We start from the raw sequence: 19,102 nt of genomic DNA, 5'->3' as shown, positions 1-19,102 counted from the left end.
CCTAGTGGAAATGTGATAATGACCTCCTCTGAATCTTAAAGTCCTCTAATTTAAGCATCTGGTATAGGTAACAGATGAGGAATCTGTCAACCCAGAGTAAGGAATCTTCACCATCCTGTCCAGTGTGGTACTGACTTGAAAGGTTTCTGAAATGCTGCTACTTGTGAATAAAAACTCCTGGCCTGCTTTGCTCTCCTTCCAAGATCTCCAGAGCACAGAGCAATTTGCATATAAATTTAGAGGGCTTTGTCAATCAGGCAAGCCTTCTTGCTCCACCACTTCAGCAAGGAGTGCCTGAAACATCCCTGGTTTGGGAAGAAATGAAAAAGCTTGTGCAGGGAGCAAGAAGCAGACAATGGAGCTACTTCCATCCTGGAATGAAGGTATGCAGTCTGATTTTACTGCCCAGATAACAGAAGATACTAAAAAGTGAACTCATGGAGCAGCTAGCTGATGGAAAAACAGCTAATACAACATCCTTTATCAAGATAAGCTTAGAAGGAGTTCAATAATCTTTCCCCACCCTCACACTCATACTTTCAAGACCTTTTAAAAGCTTTGTGGGCTTTTCTAATTAGTGGTGTTAAGGGTTAGAATAACGCAAAAGAAGCTCTTAAATGAAACAGATAAAATTGGAATTTCCTTCTTCTAGCAAAGTTTACAGTTTATGATCTCATGCTGCTAAACATTCCCTCAGCAAAGCAGACCCTAAGGGGAAACCCTGAAGAATAAATATATCCAGATCAGCATGCCCCAGATGCCAGGGGGTCCCCACTGTGGACTGGGTCTTCACTGCAGGATGAAGAGAGGAGGGTTTCTAAGCACCCCAAACCTCTTCCACGCTGTCTGCCTTCTCCCCAGAAGTCTCAGCTTCTCACCATTGACTTTGGTGCAGGGGCCTGTGGGAATACAAGATCTCTCTTTTCTTCCCTCTCTGGGAAGAAAGAATGGCTTGCGTGTGAGTTCTGAGGCCTCAGTGGGCACCTACCTCCTCCATGAGGATGATGAAGGTTGCGTTGTGTCCCTGCTCGGCCACCAGGCGCCCATCGGTTGTCACCACGTGGAGGCCCCGAGGGGCTTTTCCGGGGCACATCTGGGCCTTGGCAGTGTACTTCTCCCTCAGCCCATCTGTGCAATTGTTGGACACAATCCGCCGGTACCTGGGGGGAATTGATAAATGACAGTGGTGTGGTTTGTGTCTAGAGCGTGTGTGTGTGCATGCACGCACGTGCATGCATTAGAGTGTGTAAGAGAGCAATAGCAAAACAGATACTTTCCACAGCTGCCCCTAAAAACCAAGTCTCAAAGAAGACAGCTATTTAGGAAGCTAAACAAATACTGAGGAGCTGCTATCCCTCCATCTCAGGAAGAGCAGCTGCTTAAACATTATTATCGATCCTACCTGGTGAGCCATGGATCGGATCAGTGTCTAAACCGGCCAAGAAAAAATCAATGCCCAATCACACGCAACCGAGGAGGAGGCAGAATATTGGACTAGGGAGGCAGGAGAAGCAGGCACTTATCTCTATGAGGCAGGGGCCTGATTCTACTTCCAGAAAGCCACTTCCAACTTCCCCTGTGCCAGAAAGCAGCTAGAACGTCAGACTTCTAACTGATTAATCAGGAGGCCTCTTCCTGACTTCTCTCCACCCCTAAGACATCATTTCTTTCCCTAATATCTTATAGCCCTTACTCTAGAGCCATGGGTCTATTTTATAGCACATTTTCTCTCCTTGCTAATATTTCATTTTCCACTCAACTTCAATGCCAGATTAGAAGCACAAATTTGAAACTTCTTTCAATCCCACTGAGATAAAAACATCTTACAGAAGAGCTTAGCATGGGGAAACCTCCTGACAAAGCACTGTGACCTTCTGTGACAACAGTATCGTTGTGTACAGCTGTGTCATGTTACCTCCCTTGACATGTAAGTCAAGCCAGGAGCTTGCCTACAACTCTCACCTGTATGACAGACATTATTTCCAGGCACATCACCATCTGCAAGTCTCTGCTGAACTCAATGTTCTGATCAAACCACATAAAATAAATGTACCACCACTACCATTACCATTGTAATCATCATCATCATTATGACATCTCGTCTTCTTTTACCCCCTATGTCAGGAATAATTAACCAATCCATCCATGTTGCCTCTTCTGGTGGCCTCAAAAGCAGAGAAATCCAAATTCTTGTTGGGTGATATTGGTCCTCCATGATACCTGGGTCCTCCCACTGCTGAACAACCTGCCCTACACCTCCATCCAGAGATCATCGAGGGATGTTAAGCAAATGTTGTATGTAGTTTTTGCCTCAGATGACATTACCCTATATTTTCTTGTAGGTACACATCAACTACAAGAAATTTATAATTGCCAGTTGAGCTCGTAATGGGTCTAGAGCTGTGCTGTCTGATATGGTAGCCACTTTCCACATGTGGCTATTGAGCACCTGAAATGTGGTTAGTGTGGCATGTTGAAATGATAATATTTTGGATATACTGGGTTAAATAAAATATGTTACTAAAATTAATTTCATCTTTTATAAACTTTTTTAGTGTGGCTACTAGAAAATTTAAAATTACACATGTGGCTCATATTATAATACTTTTGATCATCACTGCTCCAGATAATAAAATTTTTTAAATCAATTTATACTTTCTGACCTTGAGCCACAATATTTTATTTTTCACTTATGATAGACACTTCAGTGGGTAACACGCCCTAATGCAAACTTGATACCATCTACTCTTCCTCTTCAACCTCAATTGGCCAACTCAAGCTGGTTGATGATGTGTGACACAAGCATATTTCAAAAAGTTCATAGAAAAATGTAATTGAAAGGTAACATGAATCTTCCCAAGAACTTTTTGAAGTTCCCTCATATAAGCCAATATTTAAGCAACCTTGAGGTATTTGTATACATCTTTAGTGAATCCTTTGAGAAAAACATGAATAGTGTTTCCCCTTCATCTTCCTGATTCATTTAGTTGGCTATTTTGGCATTTTGGTACAAATAAGTTGCATAAAATTATGTTCACCTACACATGCCTCATGAGCATATGAGATGTCCTAATGCAATTCTTTTTCAATTACATCCAGGGTATACTCTGGCTGGGAATTTGGTGTCCCAGCTGATCACTTGTGCCTGTCATTTTCCCCTTCCTCAAATTTCCTAGAACTTTGCTCTCTAACACCACATCTCTTTAAGTACCTGCTGTTGGATCTGCAGTTCACATGGCTTAAGCCCCTAAACCAGACTCCTACAATAGAATAACATCAAAGTTCCTTAAGCCCCAGCCCAGGCTCCAGGAATAGTCCTTCCAGAACCAAATTTATGGCTAAAAATTTCATGTTTTTCAAAATAGCTCAGACTATTCAACACACTTCTTTCATCATGTTTGTTTTACCTCCATAGACATCAGTTGGGTAGATAGTACCTATCACTATGTTATAAACAGTTGTAAAAGTACCAAGAAGGTGAGTAACTTGGCTGAGATGGCAGAAGATCTGCTGGAAAAGTCGAGACTGGATTTCAAGACACCTTAGTCCATTGCTACTCAAAGAGTGGTCCAGGAACTAACAACATCAACATCACACAGGAGCTTGTTAGAAAGGAAGAATCTCAACCCCACCCCTGATCTCCCAAATCAGAAGATCATCAGATGACACATAGCCACATCAAAATTTGAGAAGCGCAGTCTTAGACCACCCATCCACTTGCCAAATTTGTTCTGGGTTTCTTATGCAGCAAAGGAAAGTACAAGACAACAAATCTGCAAGAAAACTTTTTAAAGTATTTGAGAGAATAATTCATAAGTGAGCAAAAAGAGAAATACACCTATAATAAGGGAATTACTGAAAGTATGCCTTGACCTTCTTATTCCAAAAGTTCCTAGGATGGGACTTTTGAATTTTCATTTTAAGTTTTCAGCATCTGTGTATGAAAGCTTCATTCCTCTATCACTAGAAAGCACAGTGATATCTGCACACCACTTGTACTAATTTACTTCACTCAAGGCACAAGAAATAAGGCAGTGTTTCTTTCCAGAAGAGAAGTAAATGGCAAAAGGTATTGAAATCTGGGTGATCAGAAATCTCTTCCAAAAAAGGTGAGCTAAAGAACTCCTGTTTCCCTCAGAAGCCACTTGTCAGAAACAAACTCTATCCACACTCCATCTTCTTCAATAGCATTGCATTCCCTTTGATTCCAATTCAGGGAAACAGGAGAACAGCCAGCTGAGTTTCTCCAGGTGCTGCACTTACCCAGTGCTGTTAAAGTAGCTTTGACCAAGGCTGCAGTCCTTTGATGGGGATGCTGGATTGTACCAGAAAGCTGGGACACACTGGCTCTCCCCATGTCTCTCATAGCCATAGTCACTGTCAGGAAAATAAATATTGCATAATGCTATACAGGTAAAAATGCCTAATTACCCACAGACACACACAAACATACACATGTTCCTTTTGTCATACAAAATGTCACTACCCATTGCTTCAAATATCCCCAGTGAGGGCAAATATTCATACTTTGAAAACAGATGTTTAGACTTAGAAATATTCCCATGTCATTTGCAGTCTAGTCTATAGAAAAAATAGTGAATTATCAAATAGAAATTTTAGGTTTAAAAAAGTATGGATATAAATAATGTGGCAGGTACACTGGCTTGGAGGTGGGTGTGGGGGGATGCTATAAGTTTAAAAGTATATTTTGGGTCACAATAGAATTTCTGAAATAAGAACATGACAACTAAGAGAATGAATTTAAAGGTCAAGATGCATCTCTGTGTAATAATTCAATATGTGTTTCTCCAAAATCTACTTAATAGATTTTATTTTCATTTTTCCTGCAAACTCACCCTTTCTCAAACACATATATGCATGTGCATTCATATTTACACATACAGCCATTCAAATTTTTTCTGACTACATAAAACACAGACTCCTATTTCTCTAAAAATAAAATAAAACTAAACTTTAGCTCTTTTCCAAGTTTTTGTAAAATTGTAGACATAATAAAATGAAGAAGGAAAGATAGGTACGGTTCCTTTCCCCTTTTCTCCCCATTGCAATATGAGGAAGAAACAGATCAGTGTATGGGAGAAAGGCTCCTATCTGAAGTCCAAATGGTGTTTCCCTAAATCTTAGAGTTTCATAAGACTCCCAGGTGTGTAAATGTCAAAGTAGAAGAGGAGCAATAAAGTAGGTAAAAGAGATTATTGCTCCTGTAACCAACCAGAGGTCACTGAGGGTGGCTTCACCTGGCAGAAGAATTCATGCTTCCAAGTTAAGCATCAAGTGTTTGCTGAGAACCACAGACTGGGCAGCAAAGTCTGGCCATTTGAATATTGATCCACTGAGTGTACATGAAACATAAAACAGTAAGGGAAGCTGCTCTCTCAGCCCCCACCCCTCCTTTCTTTTTCTGCTCCCATATTCTTTGAGCCCGATTTTGTGAAAGTCTAATGAAAACAGAGGCAAATTATCTGAGTGCATGGATTAGGAATGGAAAGATGATAGGAATAAAAATTCCATTCCACACTTATTTATCACTTAATATGAGCCCTGCCCTGTAAAAGAAGTGTGACTCTCTCTGTACTCAAGGGGTTTTCAGATTTGGGGTGAGAAAGACAACATATCCCAAACTCAATCAAAGAATAGAACATGGTACGAAGCCAAGCACTAAACAGTACCGTTAAGAAGGACCAACTGATTAGTGAGATCATCTGTTTGTACATTATCTGCCCAGTTTGGCCCCACCCCACATTCTCACCTGTGTTCCTCCACCAAACCCATGAATGAGCACTCCTAAGCCAACCCTTCCAATCCTCTTTATCTTTTATTTGTTATGCCCTGGTCTTGAAGCACTCTACCCTTCTGGTGTTTGGTAGTTTCCTACTTATTCGTCTTTAATATTGAGGTCAAATGAGGCCATCCCTGATTCCCCAGACAAAATCTTTGGGGCCATAACATGTTGGAAACCATAAATAGAGGCTACAAAAGAGCAGGGATTTTTTTTTTTTTTTTGCCACTATAAGAGTCTAGAACAATATGTAAGATATTGCAGGTGTTGAATAAATATTTATTGAGTGAATGAATATTCCAATTGCATTTAAAAGCAATAGCACTAATTATCCCATTGTATTGCATCTATCTCTGCAGGAAGACTGAGAGCCCATAATTGATGCTCCAGTGTGGACCACAGAGAGTATCCCTTAGTGCTGAACAGATACATGTGAAGAGCAGAGCTAGAGTCATGGATCACTACATGGAGAGGTGGAACTCAAGACCAGCTTTGATATGGCCATGTTTAAATGAAACTGGAAGAAAGGGAGGAAAAACAGACATTGTTGCAAAGTAATTTTTTGCCAAGCCTTCTGATCAACTATTGGAGATCTCCCAGCCTGACAGTTCATAGGGACTTGGTGTTGTACTAGCTTGTAATAGCCCATTAGAGCTGTTTCTTAAAATTTTAGAAATTTTGCAAGCTAATTGATGGTTGTTAAACAAAGCTTTTACTAAAGATTAAATTTATGAAATTGAAATTACATAAATTATATTTAAAATGTAATAAATACTCCAAACACATAAATTCCTAGTTACTGCATTTTATTATATATTATATATAAATATTATTATATTATCTATGCTCTTGAGCTTCTTTACATTCATGTAATTGTATGGTGGGAATATTGTATAATCTCATGCATTACCTACCTCTTTCCAATTCTGTATTCACTGATGGCATGTTGGTAGCATGAAATCTTTCACGGTGGGAATATGTACAACAATCAGCAAATAGTACTAATAAGGTCTTATTTAGTTATTTGTTCCCAGAGGGCCAGTAATTAAATATTTACCAGCACACCCCTAAATATCTCATTTTTAAGCATTATTTATCTGTAGAAATATTGGGCTGTGATGTGTCTGCATTACTTCTAGAAAATCCCCCTATTGCCTTATGAGGTAAATCTGTTGAATGTCCTACTAACTCTAGGAAATATTGGTAATCTGTGAAGGAAGGTTGTTCTCTTAAGCAGCTTTAGGAAGGAGAGAAATGTTTTAATGCTCTTACTAACTGGAATCATCTTTAGCAGTTCTGCTCAGCTCTGTTACCCGTTAGCAATGCAGTAATTAAAAAAAGGTGCATGAGGCATGCTGCTTTGCCCCGAAGAGTAAAAACACCTCATTAATATTTAACAACATTAGCAGAAACTGGCTGCCTCCAAGCTGTGGACTTCTTCATTAATTTTCGCTAAATGTATATTAAAATCTTTCATACTGCCCAGCCTCCCTCCCAGCTCCAAAGTCTGCATGATTTAGGCAAACAAGCAGCTCCAGCTGCTGCTCCAGCATCCTGGGGAAAGGTGTTTTTCTTTTGAATTGTGAAATTTGCACAGAATACACCAGAAAGCTTGATTTGCCTCAGGAAAGTATTCTGCCACGGATTCCACAAACACACAAGCAGTTTCCTTCAAGGAATAAGTCACCTCTGTATCTTTCTTGACTATGAAAGCTTTAGAACTTCTAAAAGTTTAGGGGAAAACTTGTTCATTACCAGGAATTCATCTGTCTTCCAACTCCCATCCAGGGAAAAGCATTTGATTCTAAAGGAGGAATAGCCAGGACAGTTCAAAAATCAAAAAGCCTCTGCATGTCAGAGTAGGAAGGGGTACTTGTATTCCTTGGGTCTACAGATGGTAGAGCAGAAAGGAAAAGCAAAGAGAAATAACTTGCTAGATTATACACAGCTGAGAGCAGCAGACAAAGATGATAACTGAGACACCTGATCCCTGTTCAGTACTAGCACAATCCAATGGAGTACCAATTTAATCATCAGAGAGGGCCTCCTGGTCCCCAGGAATGACATTCTGAGACTCTTGGAGCCAACCAAGCAGTCATGGTCTCTTCTCGACAAGCTGCAGGGCTCTGTCCTTCTATCTGGCAGCTGAGATTCCAGGACTAGTGTTCTACAGGTGCCTATGCCCCATTGTAGGAAGCAGCACAGCATGGTGAGTTTGGGATCAAGCAGCACAGAGTGAGAACTCAGCAAACAGAAGCAGCCACGACAGCAATGACAACAGTGATTAATAATTAACCCCACCATCATTTAGCTGAGGCATAAGTCTAAATACAGTCATAGAGAAAGACGGACAGTTTCAGAAATTGTTTGGAAAACCCAACAGTCATCCCTCAGATATTGCTCTATCCATCTGCCTCATCTTTCTACGCACCAACAACCTTCTCACGTATCTGTTCTCTCTGTGTCAGTCCCTTGTCTGTTTCTCTGAAACACTGCCTGTTTTCCTCTACTTCCTCAGCAGCAGTAGTCCAACCACCATTCCTTCAGGAAGCCTTCCGTGATTGCTACGGCCCTCAGTGATCTCTTTGTTCTGACCGTTTCTAGCATGTACAGTCAGAACCAATAACGTACAATAGAACTTGCTACGACCATGAAAGTATTTTCTATCTAAACAGTCCAATATACTGGCCACTAATTAGTGCAACTAAGGAACTGCATTTTTTACTTTATTTCATTTTAGTTCATATAACCACATGTGACTAGTGGCTACTAAAATGGACAGCGTAGTTCTGAACCATAAAATTCAGCACTTAATTATATTCTTTATTATTTTCTGTTATGCCTTCTTTTAGTGCAATAACTCTTATTTATACATTGTTTATTGTCTTGTTTATACTTTGACTTGTCTACTATAGAAAAAAAAAAGCTTGCTTATGCTCCACATGCAGAATACTAAAGGTTGAATGGATTTTAGACACACCTGGATTCATGTGCTATTGCACCCCCAAATCTCTTCCCTTCTGTCTTCTACATCACTACTTAATAAACTTGCTCTGTGGATCTGGCACAGTAATGGACGTGAACGGTAACCACTAAGACATACTAAGACTCAGAACTCTGGAGTCAGAATATTCTTTTCTCAAGTGAATTTCTTAAACTCTCTTTCTCCATTTCTTCATCTATGAAATGATAATAGTAACAGACTCTGAGTATTTGAAATTGTCTTCTTGTTTTAAGTCAACTTCAATAAGCATAGCTGTTGGTTAAAAATTCCAGAAATTGGTTGAGATGATGATACAAAATAATTATCTAAAAGATTTTGGTACATCACCTGGTACATGGTGGTGTTCAGTGAAATCTATTGTTGAGTGAGCAGTTGGGTGAATGAATAAGAGAAAAGAATTACCTTGTATAACTTCTGATCCAACCTGGTTTCTCACTGAACAAATGTATCTGGGTCTCTGGGAGCATTGTTTCTTCCTAGGAGCCCTCATATGGCTTCAGAGCAGGCTCCTTTTCTGATTCCTCACTAGTGTCTGACAACCTTAATTCTCAGAGAGGATTTGTTCCTGGCCTCTCACCAGCGCTATGATGGAGTTTGCTGCAAACTGATTCTGTAAAGTGAGCTTGAGGCTGGGGGATTTATGAGGCTCTTAAGTTGAAACATCAATATTTATGCAAAATTCATACTTATTATTGATACCCACTCTGGTAAAAGTTGTGAAAGTCAATGGTATTCTCCAAATAAATGCTTCTGAGAATCTATAAAATCTCCTCTCTTCGAGATGAGAAAGGACATAGGTGAAAAATACCTTCCCTTTGTAAATCCAGGTTGTACTCCTCAACTGTTGCACCAGTCTGAAGACATTTGACCATCTTCCCCAGTCTGCATTCCCCCCAAACTGAGTAAACTACGTTATACCCTCTCCCTGCTGTCTCTGAGACTTAAATTTTGCCTGGACTTGTTAAATGAACGTGCCCTGATTTGGCGTAGGGAAACAACTAAAGGGAATGTGCATGATGATGGCTTGTACTAACTGAGCTGGGCATTTCTGATTCCTTAGCTATGACTTCATGGTAGGCAGGACTGCTGAGAAGGAGACAAGGCTATGAAATTGTTGCCGTACATTGATTTCTAGCATTCGCATTGAAGACAACCAACCAGACAAATTATATTTAATGGAAAAACAATTTTTTAACCAATAGCTATTCTTATTGAAGATGACTTAAAAACAAAGATGACAATTTCAAATACTCACTCCCATGGTCCCTACAAACCACTGTAAATAACCCAGGAATTTCAGAAATCAAAATCTGCTTCTCCCGTACTCAGAAGTAGTGAAAAAAAACACTGCGTAGGCCATGTGCTTTTTTGTCATAGTTCTCAGACTGTGACCACTAATTCAGAATCAGGCATTGTCTGCTTGCTTACCCTACCTCAGACTCAATGGTTCTTCCATCTTTTAAATATGAGGTGTGATCAGCTATAGAAACAAACATAATACCTTAAATATCCCCCCCCAAAAATCTATAAAGTCTTCTAGAGGCCGTATACCTATTGCAATTCCAGTACCAATGGTCAAAACTGCTTCATTTGAAATTGCTTTAGAGTTGAAGCATTTTATATTAAATTTCATCAACAGCAGTAAACCTAGGTAATTTAGGAATGAGTTTTAATTTTAGAGTGACTAAATTTGGAAACCCTATTTCTTCTGAAACATAAAAGAAATCTAAAATAATAGAGTTGACTGATTTCTTGAGAAATGGCGCCGTGTCGAGGAAAGAACGTGAGAGTCAGCTAGAGCTGCATTTAAGCTTCAGCTGTTTATGTCCCAGTCGTGCAACCTTGGCCAAGCACCTTACCTCCAAGAGGCTAATTTCCTCTCCTTAAAATGGCAGTAGTAAAGATCCTGACATTACAGGGTCTTGCATCCAACTGGTGCCTCCACCGTGCAAGTATGAGAACCACTGAATGCCTTGCAAAGGCTTTCCCCCTTCTGCTTTACTTATAAATGGATTCTGATAGCCGTTCCCAAAGAATCATTCAGAAATACTTTAAGCAATGCCACCAGCATTGAATTAAATGGATAATATCCAAAGGTACTACTTTGAAGACAGGGTTTATTTGGATGCATAAGCTCTGGTTTATTTGCTAAAAATACACTGAGGACCACTTAACCCTGGGTACAAGATTTAACCGCAGCAGCAGCAGCAGCAACAGCTACCATAGGTTGTGTGTCTACATTGCACACATTTAGGATAAATGCCATATCTATATTAATAACATATATTAATTAACTTATGAAATAATTTATTCCCTATAACTCAATGAGATACATGCTCTGTATTTTTATTTTGCAGGTGAGGAATGAGTTGAAATCACAGAGATCAAGAAAATTTTCCAAGGTCAAAAACTGTGAATTTCAGTGCTGAGATTTTTGTGCAAACTTGTAAATGCTAATGGAATTACTGAAAAAAATATATTTACATTACAGTTCTTGTCCCTTCTCCCTTGTGTGGCCTCCCAACAATGGGGAGGGTCTATCATGGCTCAGAGAGACACAGAAGAATATGGAGCATGACATATTCAAAGTCAGTGTGCCTCAATGGAGTCAGTCTGCAGAAGGAAACAAGAAAGCCTGGAATCCATATCTGAATACTCAGGTTGACATCAATGTCATGAGCCATAACTCTGAGTGGCCTACTGTATACGTTGCTATGACTAGTTTGCTGGATTGCAGTTAATAATTGGAAATTATTTTTCCCAAGTGTGAAAATATACTTTGTTCCCAAAGGATCAAAACTGCCAGAAAGGACTCTGTTATTCAAATTTAAATTCCTTTTAGTATGTTACATTTTAACAAATCTCACTTAAGACAAGCTTTCCAAGGCATGAGTTCAGGGATGAAGAGCTGGTAGGGAGCAGTCCTAGACATCCAGTAGGCTTGCAGTTAATCGTGTACGCTTCCAAAGAAGGTGGGAAATAAAAAATGGCTTCCAGCACAAATCAAGCTCAAAAAACCAGCTGGATGAACTGAGGTTGGAAGGAGTGAGGCTGCTGGTCAGGGGTAACTGTTCTGTATCCATCTGGGCCCACTACTGCTATTCAACACCAGAAAAGCCCAAATGCAGCCCTGCCATTGCCTTGCCCCTTCCATGTTTACAGGCTGATGATGCCTGAGCCCTTAGCTCTGTCTCTTAGCCTAGGATGTGCTACAAAAATAATCAAACTGGACTTTAGCTTTTGACTACAATGCAGAAGAATTCATCCAGCTGGAATCAGAGTGATACGCACTCATTTCCAAAACTGTAGAGGTGTTTGACTCTCCCAAAAAGAACAACATTCAGAAACATGCTACAACTATTTATCAAATGTTTACTATGGGCTGGGCCCTGGGGGTGAAACAATGAGGAAGGTGAAACTCTTGCATTCACTGCACTTCTGTTCTACTAGGGAAGGACGGGTGATAATGAAACAATCAAAAACAGGATTCCTTCATATGGTGATTAATAGGATTAATAGTAAGACAACAATAAAATGGAGTAATGTACTACAGAGTGAAGGAGTTTCTGAGAAGCTGATATTTTTGTTGAGACATGAGTGATCCAAAGATTCTAGCCATGTTGAGATTTGGAAGGGATTCTTGCCCTTGCTGTTCTCTCTGCTAGAAATGGGCATGGATTAATTTAGGCACAGGAGATAGCAGTGTGAATGAGAGAAGAAGAGTGAGAAATTCAGACACAAACATAGTGCAGGACAAAATCACCTACAATGGAGCAAGCCAAAGAATGAAGACTGGATTCTGCTTTAAGGGAGGGGGGTGGGGGAAAGAAGCCATTGGAGTATTTTAGGCATAGTAATGATAAGATCTGACTTGGGTTTTTAAAACATCATTTTGGTTGCTGTGAGAGATATGGATTTTAGGGTAACAAGGGTAGAAATGGAGAGATAGTTAGTAGACACTTAGAGTGATCCAGACAGCTGAGATAGGGTGACGTGCTTTGAGTTAGAATATTTGGAGGTAAAACCTGCAAGGACTTGTTGATGGTCTGGATATTAATCAGACCATAATAATCATAATAAACAGTAACTGAGTGGATGGCTGTTTTATTGAGGTTGCAAAAACTGGGCTGGGAATTGCTTCAAGGGGGATTCAAGAAGAGTTCTGCTTTGGCCACGTGAAGTTTGGCATCCCTGTTAAAAAATCAAAAGATGTATGCTGGGTAGATAGACAAACACATCTGTCTCCAACCAAGAGGCACAGAAGGCCAGGGCTGGAGGTAAATATTTGGTAATTTGGGAGTCATTGATTATAAGTGAGATTTAAATCTCAACAGGTAAGATTAAAAGCGGTCCTGTGGCACTGTCATTACAGGGGGGGAAAGGCAGTGATGATAAGAGAGAATCACCTGAAAGAGCATGATTTGAGTAAATGTGTCTGGAGGTAGCAGTCCAAGGTAGTAGTTCTCTAAGCTCCTTCAGTGCCCATCCCAACCTCTCCAGGACCTTCCAATACATCTGCTCACTGTAGATGAGGAGAAGACTCCTTGGAAATGCTGCCCTGAGAGCAGTGGTCTTCCCTGTGCAAATGCCTCAGCCTATCCTCCATGCAGGAATGCAGAACTCCCATCTGGCCTAGTAACCAGGACAGTTGGGCCCACAGACCAGCAGACACACCTCCTAACTCTGGGCCATGCCTTCCTTCCCTAACTCCATCTTCACCCCCACCACACAAACAGGTATACATGTGGTTGGATTTGGTGATGAAATGCCAAAAGACTCACCACTCAAAGTCCCAGTCGGCACAAACACAGGGTTCTGAGACCACCGACCCCGAGTAGTCTCGGCCCAGGGTACACTGAGCTCCTGGCTTGCGTTTCTTGAATATTTTCCTTTCCCCCATGACGCAAGGCTCTCCCTTAGAGAGAAAATCCATAGTGATAGAGGCAGAAAAACACAAAGGAGGTGAAATAAATCAGCTTCTCAACAAGAAGCATTAGACTTACATCTTCTTTTAGTCCCTCTATGTAGAAATCTCATTCCCAGTAACCATCCAGGAGTTTCAAGAATAAAAGTGCTAATCTCTCACTACTACAAAGAGGAGCACTGTGGGAGGCTGGCCCACCGTCACCCCCAGCCACCCCAGCCAGCGTTGTCTACATCACCCTGTCTCTTCTCCACCTCCCTAGAGGATGGGAAGACTCCAGGCATCCTCACAGACCACCAGGCAGTTGCCCAAATGGCTCCAGCCGTAATTCTAGTGGAAAGTAGCCCTCTTCTCGTATACTTTCTACATCATTTTCAGAGTAAAATTGAAGCTGACCCCAAAAGTTCCCTCTCTGTGATAAATGGCCATGCCCAAGTCCCAATTCCTAGTCAAGGACAAAAAGAAGAATAGAAGTTTGTACGAATCACAAGGTCCCGATGGTCGTGAGGAATGAAGAGCCTGCCTATGTTGTGCCACAATAAGTATCCACCATTGCTAGACCACCCACCCCTGTACCCTTTCTCAGTGGTCCTGTTCTCAGTGCTCTGGGGCCCTTACTTCAGGATGGCCTGAGAAGTGCTCTCACCCTGCACATTGGCAGATAAGGTGGACAAATCATTGGACAGCCTCCTAGCTATCTGGTGCTCACTTCTCCATGGATACAGCTACAACCACAGGTGATCACCATCACTTCTCCCCCAAGCAGCTCAGTGACCTCAATGGGTAGATACGATCCCAGGGTGCAAAACCATCTCTAAATATCATCCACTCCTGCTGGTCCAGGGTATGCCCAACCCTCCCTCTCAAATCCACACTCACATCCTCAGATGGCCCACTACCCAAGTAAGAAGGCCCAGATAAGACCAAATTGGTCTTGCAGTAGCTCCTCTTCTCAGAAGCCAGCTCTCCCCCACCGTGCGGTGTGGTGTACCTGATTGAGCAGGTGCCAGGTCTGATAGTCCTCCCTGGTGCAGCGCCGACTGAAGATTGATTTGTAGTCCACTTTCACCAACTGCCATTCAGAGCGGAGGCTGAAGTGGCCAAAAACTCTACGTATGGAGGGAGGAATAGAAAAGAGAAGTGGAGAAGGCCCATAGTCAGTCACAAATGCATAAAGACCAGAGAGGAGTCATGATTTCACTGCAGCCTGGACTTTACTTGTTCTTCCAAAGTGAGTTCTTTGAAGGCCATTGAGGGGAAAGGCCAATTGGCATGTCATTCACATTGGGTTTAGAATCAACTATTTTTTTTTCATTGGTAAAGTAATATGTGTGCTTTACAGAAAGCTCTGAAAATACAGAAAGCATAGAGATGAAAAAAATTCACCCAACAGTCCAAAATCCACCACCTACATTAAATCATTGTTCAGATTTTGACAAACAACATCCCCATTTTTCTTTAATGCAAGCACTGGCATTTTATCCACCCATGTCCACTGATAGGGACTCAGTTTCCTTATCTGTAAAGTGGATTGTGTGTGTGTGTGTGTGTGTGTGTGTGTGTGTGTGTGTGTGTTGGAGGAGGGGAGTAGCTAAAATATGATCCTGCCAATTCCAAAATCTAGGTATATTTTTGTTGAAATTCCCACTGCTTCCTTTACATGAATACCCATCCCCCTACTACTTACCCCCCAAATCACAGCGGTCTCATAAAAGGTACTCATATTTATGTATGGTAAAGAAGCACAACATCTAGATAACTTAGATAATCAATACTGACCTTTTCAAAGCCCATCAGCTGATAGCCCTATAAATATGAATGATCTATCGTTTCTAGAAAAACAGAAAATAAGACTGATCATCTATACTCCACTCGGGTGGCATATCTTGCAATTACCATGCAAGACATTTATCGTGGTGATGTAGAGGGGAGACCAATCATGCCATAACTTAAACCAACTGCAGTCTTTCAAGAAATTAGATGACTTCCATTTCAGCAAGACTTAATCATACTACCAGCTCTGGATTCTTCTCTATCCAAGTTCAGAAACTCTTTGGGTGACACCTAAGACACCAACTCTTTCCATGGCAGGTTCTTTCTGCTATATGAAGGATGAGGATGCTTATAGGAGGGTGGGAGTAACAGAAACTATGAAACTGGGGAGAACTAAGATTGCTTCTGTAGATCATACAACTTAAAATACACCTCAGGAAACAACTTTGAATGTACTATCAGATAAAAGTTAAAGAAAACTTTTTAAAGCCTTATCTAAAAGATTAAACAGACTTGGAGAGGTAGACTGAAGGTCTCGCCTTTAGTAAAACTGCATGGTCTTTGTATGAACCTTGGTTCAGCACTGGTAGTAGAAACCCTGAGCCTAGAATACTCTGCATATGTGGAACAAAGTGAATGTAAGTGTCTCACCCCTGGGTTCTCTTTATTCTCTTGAATTCTTGCTAAATCCAGTGGTTTCCAAATTCAATACATTGATGCCAGGTCATCCACTAAGTTATTTGCATCTTTTAGCTCTGAATTCATTTCATGCAAAGGTTACAAGTTGGTCTATTTTAAATCTTTAACAAAAAAAGCTCTCTCTTATCAAAAATTTCCACTTGTTTGGAGACAGGAGACTGAAGTTGATAAGCTCATCAGGAAACAGACAACAAACAAACAGTAGGAGAAGACCTTGACAAAAGTCTTCTTCCCTCTCTATCCAACCTAGCCAAATTCTCCCACATTCAAATGCTACCTCCTCTAATAAATCTTCCCTGATTGGAGTACCTGGAGTAGTAGGATGTTAGTGATGCTAAACCAAACAATTCTGCCTACTCCAAATTGTTTACTGTTATTTCATGGATCATAAAATACATCATGTCAGATTAATCCCATTCCTTTCTATGAAAAGATGAGTAGGCAGACAGAAGAGGGAAATATGAGGCACATGATTTACCTGGATGTCAGCAAGGCATTTGACAGTGTCCACCACTGCAGTATTCAAGAAAAGATGAAAAAATGTGAGCCAAGTGCTAGTAAAATTCTGTGGCTGAATAGTACCTAATTTAGGCATTAAAATCAACCAGTGGGAAGGTGTGAGTAGTCAGCTGCAAAGTTCTGTTGTCTGCTCTTTCTTGTTCATCATTTTTATTAATGACTTGAAGCCATTAAAATAATAGTCATCAATGAAAATTGAACTTTCTAATGACACAAAGCTGGAAGAAACAGTCAATAGGCTGGATGGCAGAATCAGGACCCAATAAGGTCCTGATAGACTGAAGACGTAGGCTGAATTTAATAAGATGTGACATAACAGGGAGAAATGTCAGATCCTCCCCTGGTAATCACATGAATATTAGATAGAAGAAACAGGCTTGGTACAGCTCAGGTCAAATAATAGTAATAATAATGGCAGCTTGACTTGCCATACACAACATGATCGATCTAAGTGAGCACTTCAGGGAAACCAAAAATATTTAAGGTGATCTTGAGATGTATTAACATCATCATATATATTATCTAGAATAAAAGAGACAATATCCTGGTCTATTCTACATTAACCAGATCGCAAAGGAAAACTGTGGTTGGTTTTAGATGTCACCATTCAAGAAGGATATGGACTAGGTGTCTCAATCTACAGCACATATCTGGGCTTTGATGGTAGTGAAGTTTCAATCTCCTGATAGTTTAAACAAAAGCAAGTGTTTATTGGAACATGTGTATTTATCTATGGATAAATCATACATATTTCTATCTAATTATTCAAAGAGGTTCGCAGTTCCCCAAATTTAAGGGCCATAGAAAAAGAGAGTGATTAAATGCTGGGTTGAATGGTGGCCTCCAACAAGATATAGCCATGTCTTATTCCCCAAAACTACGACTATGACCATATTTGGACAAATGGTCTTTGCAGATGTAGGTAAATCAAGGATTCTGTGATTATCATCCTGGATTATCAGGGTGGGCTTTATATCCAATGATAAGTTTTATTATAAGAGACACAAAAAGAGGGACATGCAGTGAGGAGAAGGCCATGTGAAGACAGAGGCAAACACTGGAGTTATGCAGCCACAAGCCAAGGAACACCTGGGGCCACCAGAAGACGGAAGAAGCAAGGAACAAATTCTCTAGAATCCCGAAGGTGTGCAGCCCTGCTGACCCTTTGATTTTGGACTCTGGCCGCCAGAACTGTGAGAGAATAAACATCTGTTCTTTTAAGCCACCCAATATGTGGTAGTGTTACACAGCAGCCACAAGAAACTAACACAGATGGCAATGCGATTCAAAACCAGTTTTCAGCTATCTTTCCAAGAAGTGGTGTAAGGACTATGGCTGATTAACCTGAACTTAGGGAAAAGTCAGAATAGGGAAGAACAATAGGTGGACATTCTAGGGAGATCTCTGGAAAGTAAAAAAATAACAAAAAAATAAAAGTGTGAAAGTTTACAAAATGGAAGGGAAAAAAGTTGCCCACAGGGACAGGAGATGCTTGAGAGTTAGCAAGCATAGAACTTTAAGTGCAGGCTTGATCACTTCGCAGGGCTGAAATTGGACAGAATGCAAGCATCATCCAGGTGCAGAGCCTGACTGACCCTGAGGCTCTGAAGACGTCCATGTCGTTGGTCTCCCAACTCTTTGTGATGTCCGTGTCTGATTTCAGAATGCTCATTTCAAGACTGAACACAAGAATCGATTGGTCAGAACTCGTGGACTCGTTCAGATTTTTCTCTTTGTAATCTTGGCAGATACAGTCCTTTGATGTACATTTCTTTGGCTCCTATCCCAGATTTCCTTACACTGTGTTCCCCAGGTCTTTCCCCAAACTGTAAATTGGTACACTAATATTTTCATTTGGGACTGTGCTAGTCTGCTCTTTCATGAGATTACTTTCATATATCAGACACAAAATTTTAATTACTTAAACACTGTTAGGATTATGAGCTTTGCTCTTTTTATCAATGGGACCCAACTAAGAGCTGTGGGGGTAAAACCCTTTAGCAACTTTCAGAAATTAAAGTACTACTCATCTTTCTATCTATTCTTAGTTCTGGGAAGAGTAAAGTTTCTTGTGAGCCACACATTGTGACACACAGACATGGTCTCTCTTTTGTTCAATATCACATTCATTCATTCTGCTTCTGATTAGAGCTACAGAAGCTGAAGAAATGGCAGAGGCATAGCAAAATAAGCAGGAGATAAAATAAGGACTAATTCATATTCAAGCATTTCTCTTCCTTTTTCATAAATACCAGTGGAACATATATTAAAATTTACAACAAGATCTATGGAAGTGAAAACCTGATGAGAAATCGGAGTGACCATCATCAGAAACCAGGGGTGATAAACACTGAGAAGGTCCACTTGGTCCCGAAGTGGGAAA

At 40.6% G+C, this 19,102-nt stretch overlaps 1 protein-coding gene across 1 annotated transcript in view; it reads right to left on the bottom strand.

The window, feature by feature from the left end:
• Positions 1-19,102, bottom strand: part of SORCS3 (sortilin related VPS10 domain containing receptor 3) — a 575,161-nt gene that overhangs the window by 35,961 nt on the left and 520,098 nt on the right. Inside the window, exons 15-18 of the mRNA XM_063102487.1 lie at positions 14,720-14,837; positions 13,586-13,719; positions 4,264-4,377; positions 989-1,160 (exon numbers count right to left, since the gene is read on the bottom strand). Coding sequence (XP_062958557.1) covers positions 989-1,160; positions 4,264-4,377; positions 13,586-13,719; positions 14,720-14,837 — 538 coding nt within the window. The remainder of the gene's footprint in view (positions 1-988; positions 1,161-4,263; positions 4,378-13,585; positions 13,720-14,719; positions 14,838-19,102) is intronic.

This window comes from Cynocephalus volans, chromosome 7 (genome assembly GCF_027409185.1).
Source record: "Cynocephalus volans isolate mCynVol1 chromosome 7, mCynVol1.pri, whole genome shotgun sequence".
NCBI classification, from domain to species: domain Eukaryota; kingdom Metazoa; phylum Chordata; class Mammalia; order Dermoptera; family Cynocephalidae; genus Cynocephalus; species Cynocephalus volans.
This window is presented reverse-complemented; position numbering and strand designations above follow the sequence as displayed.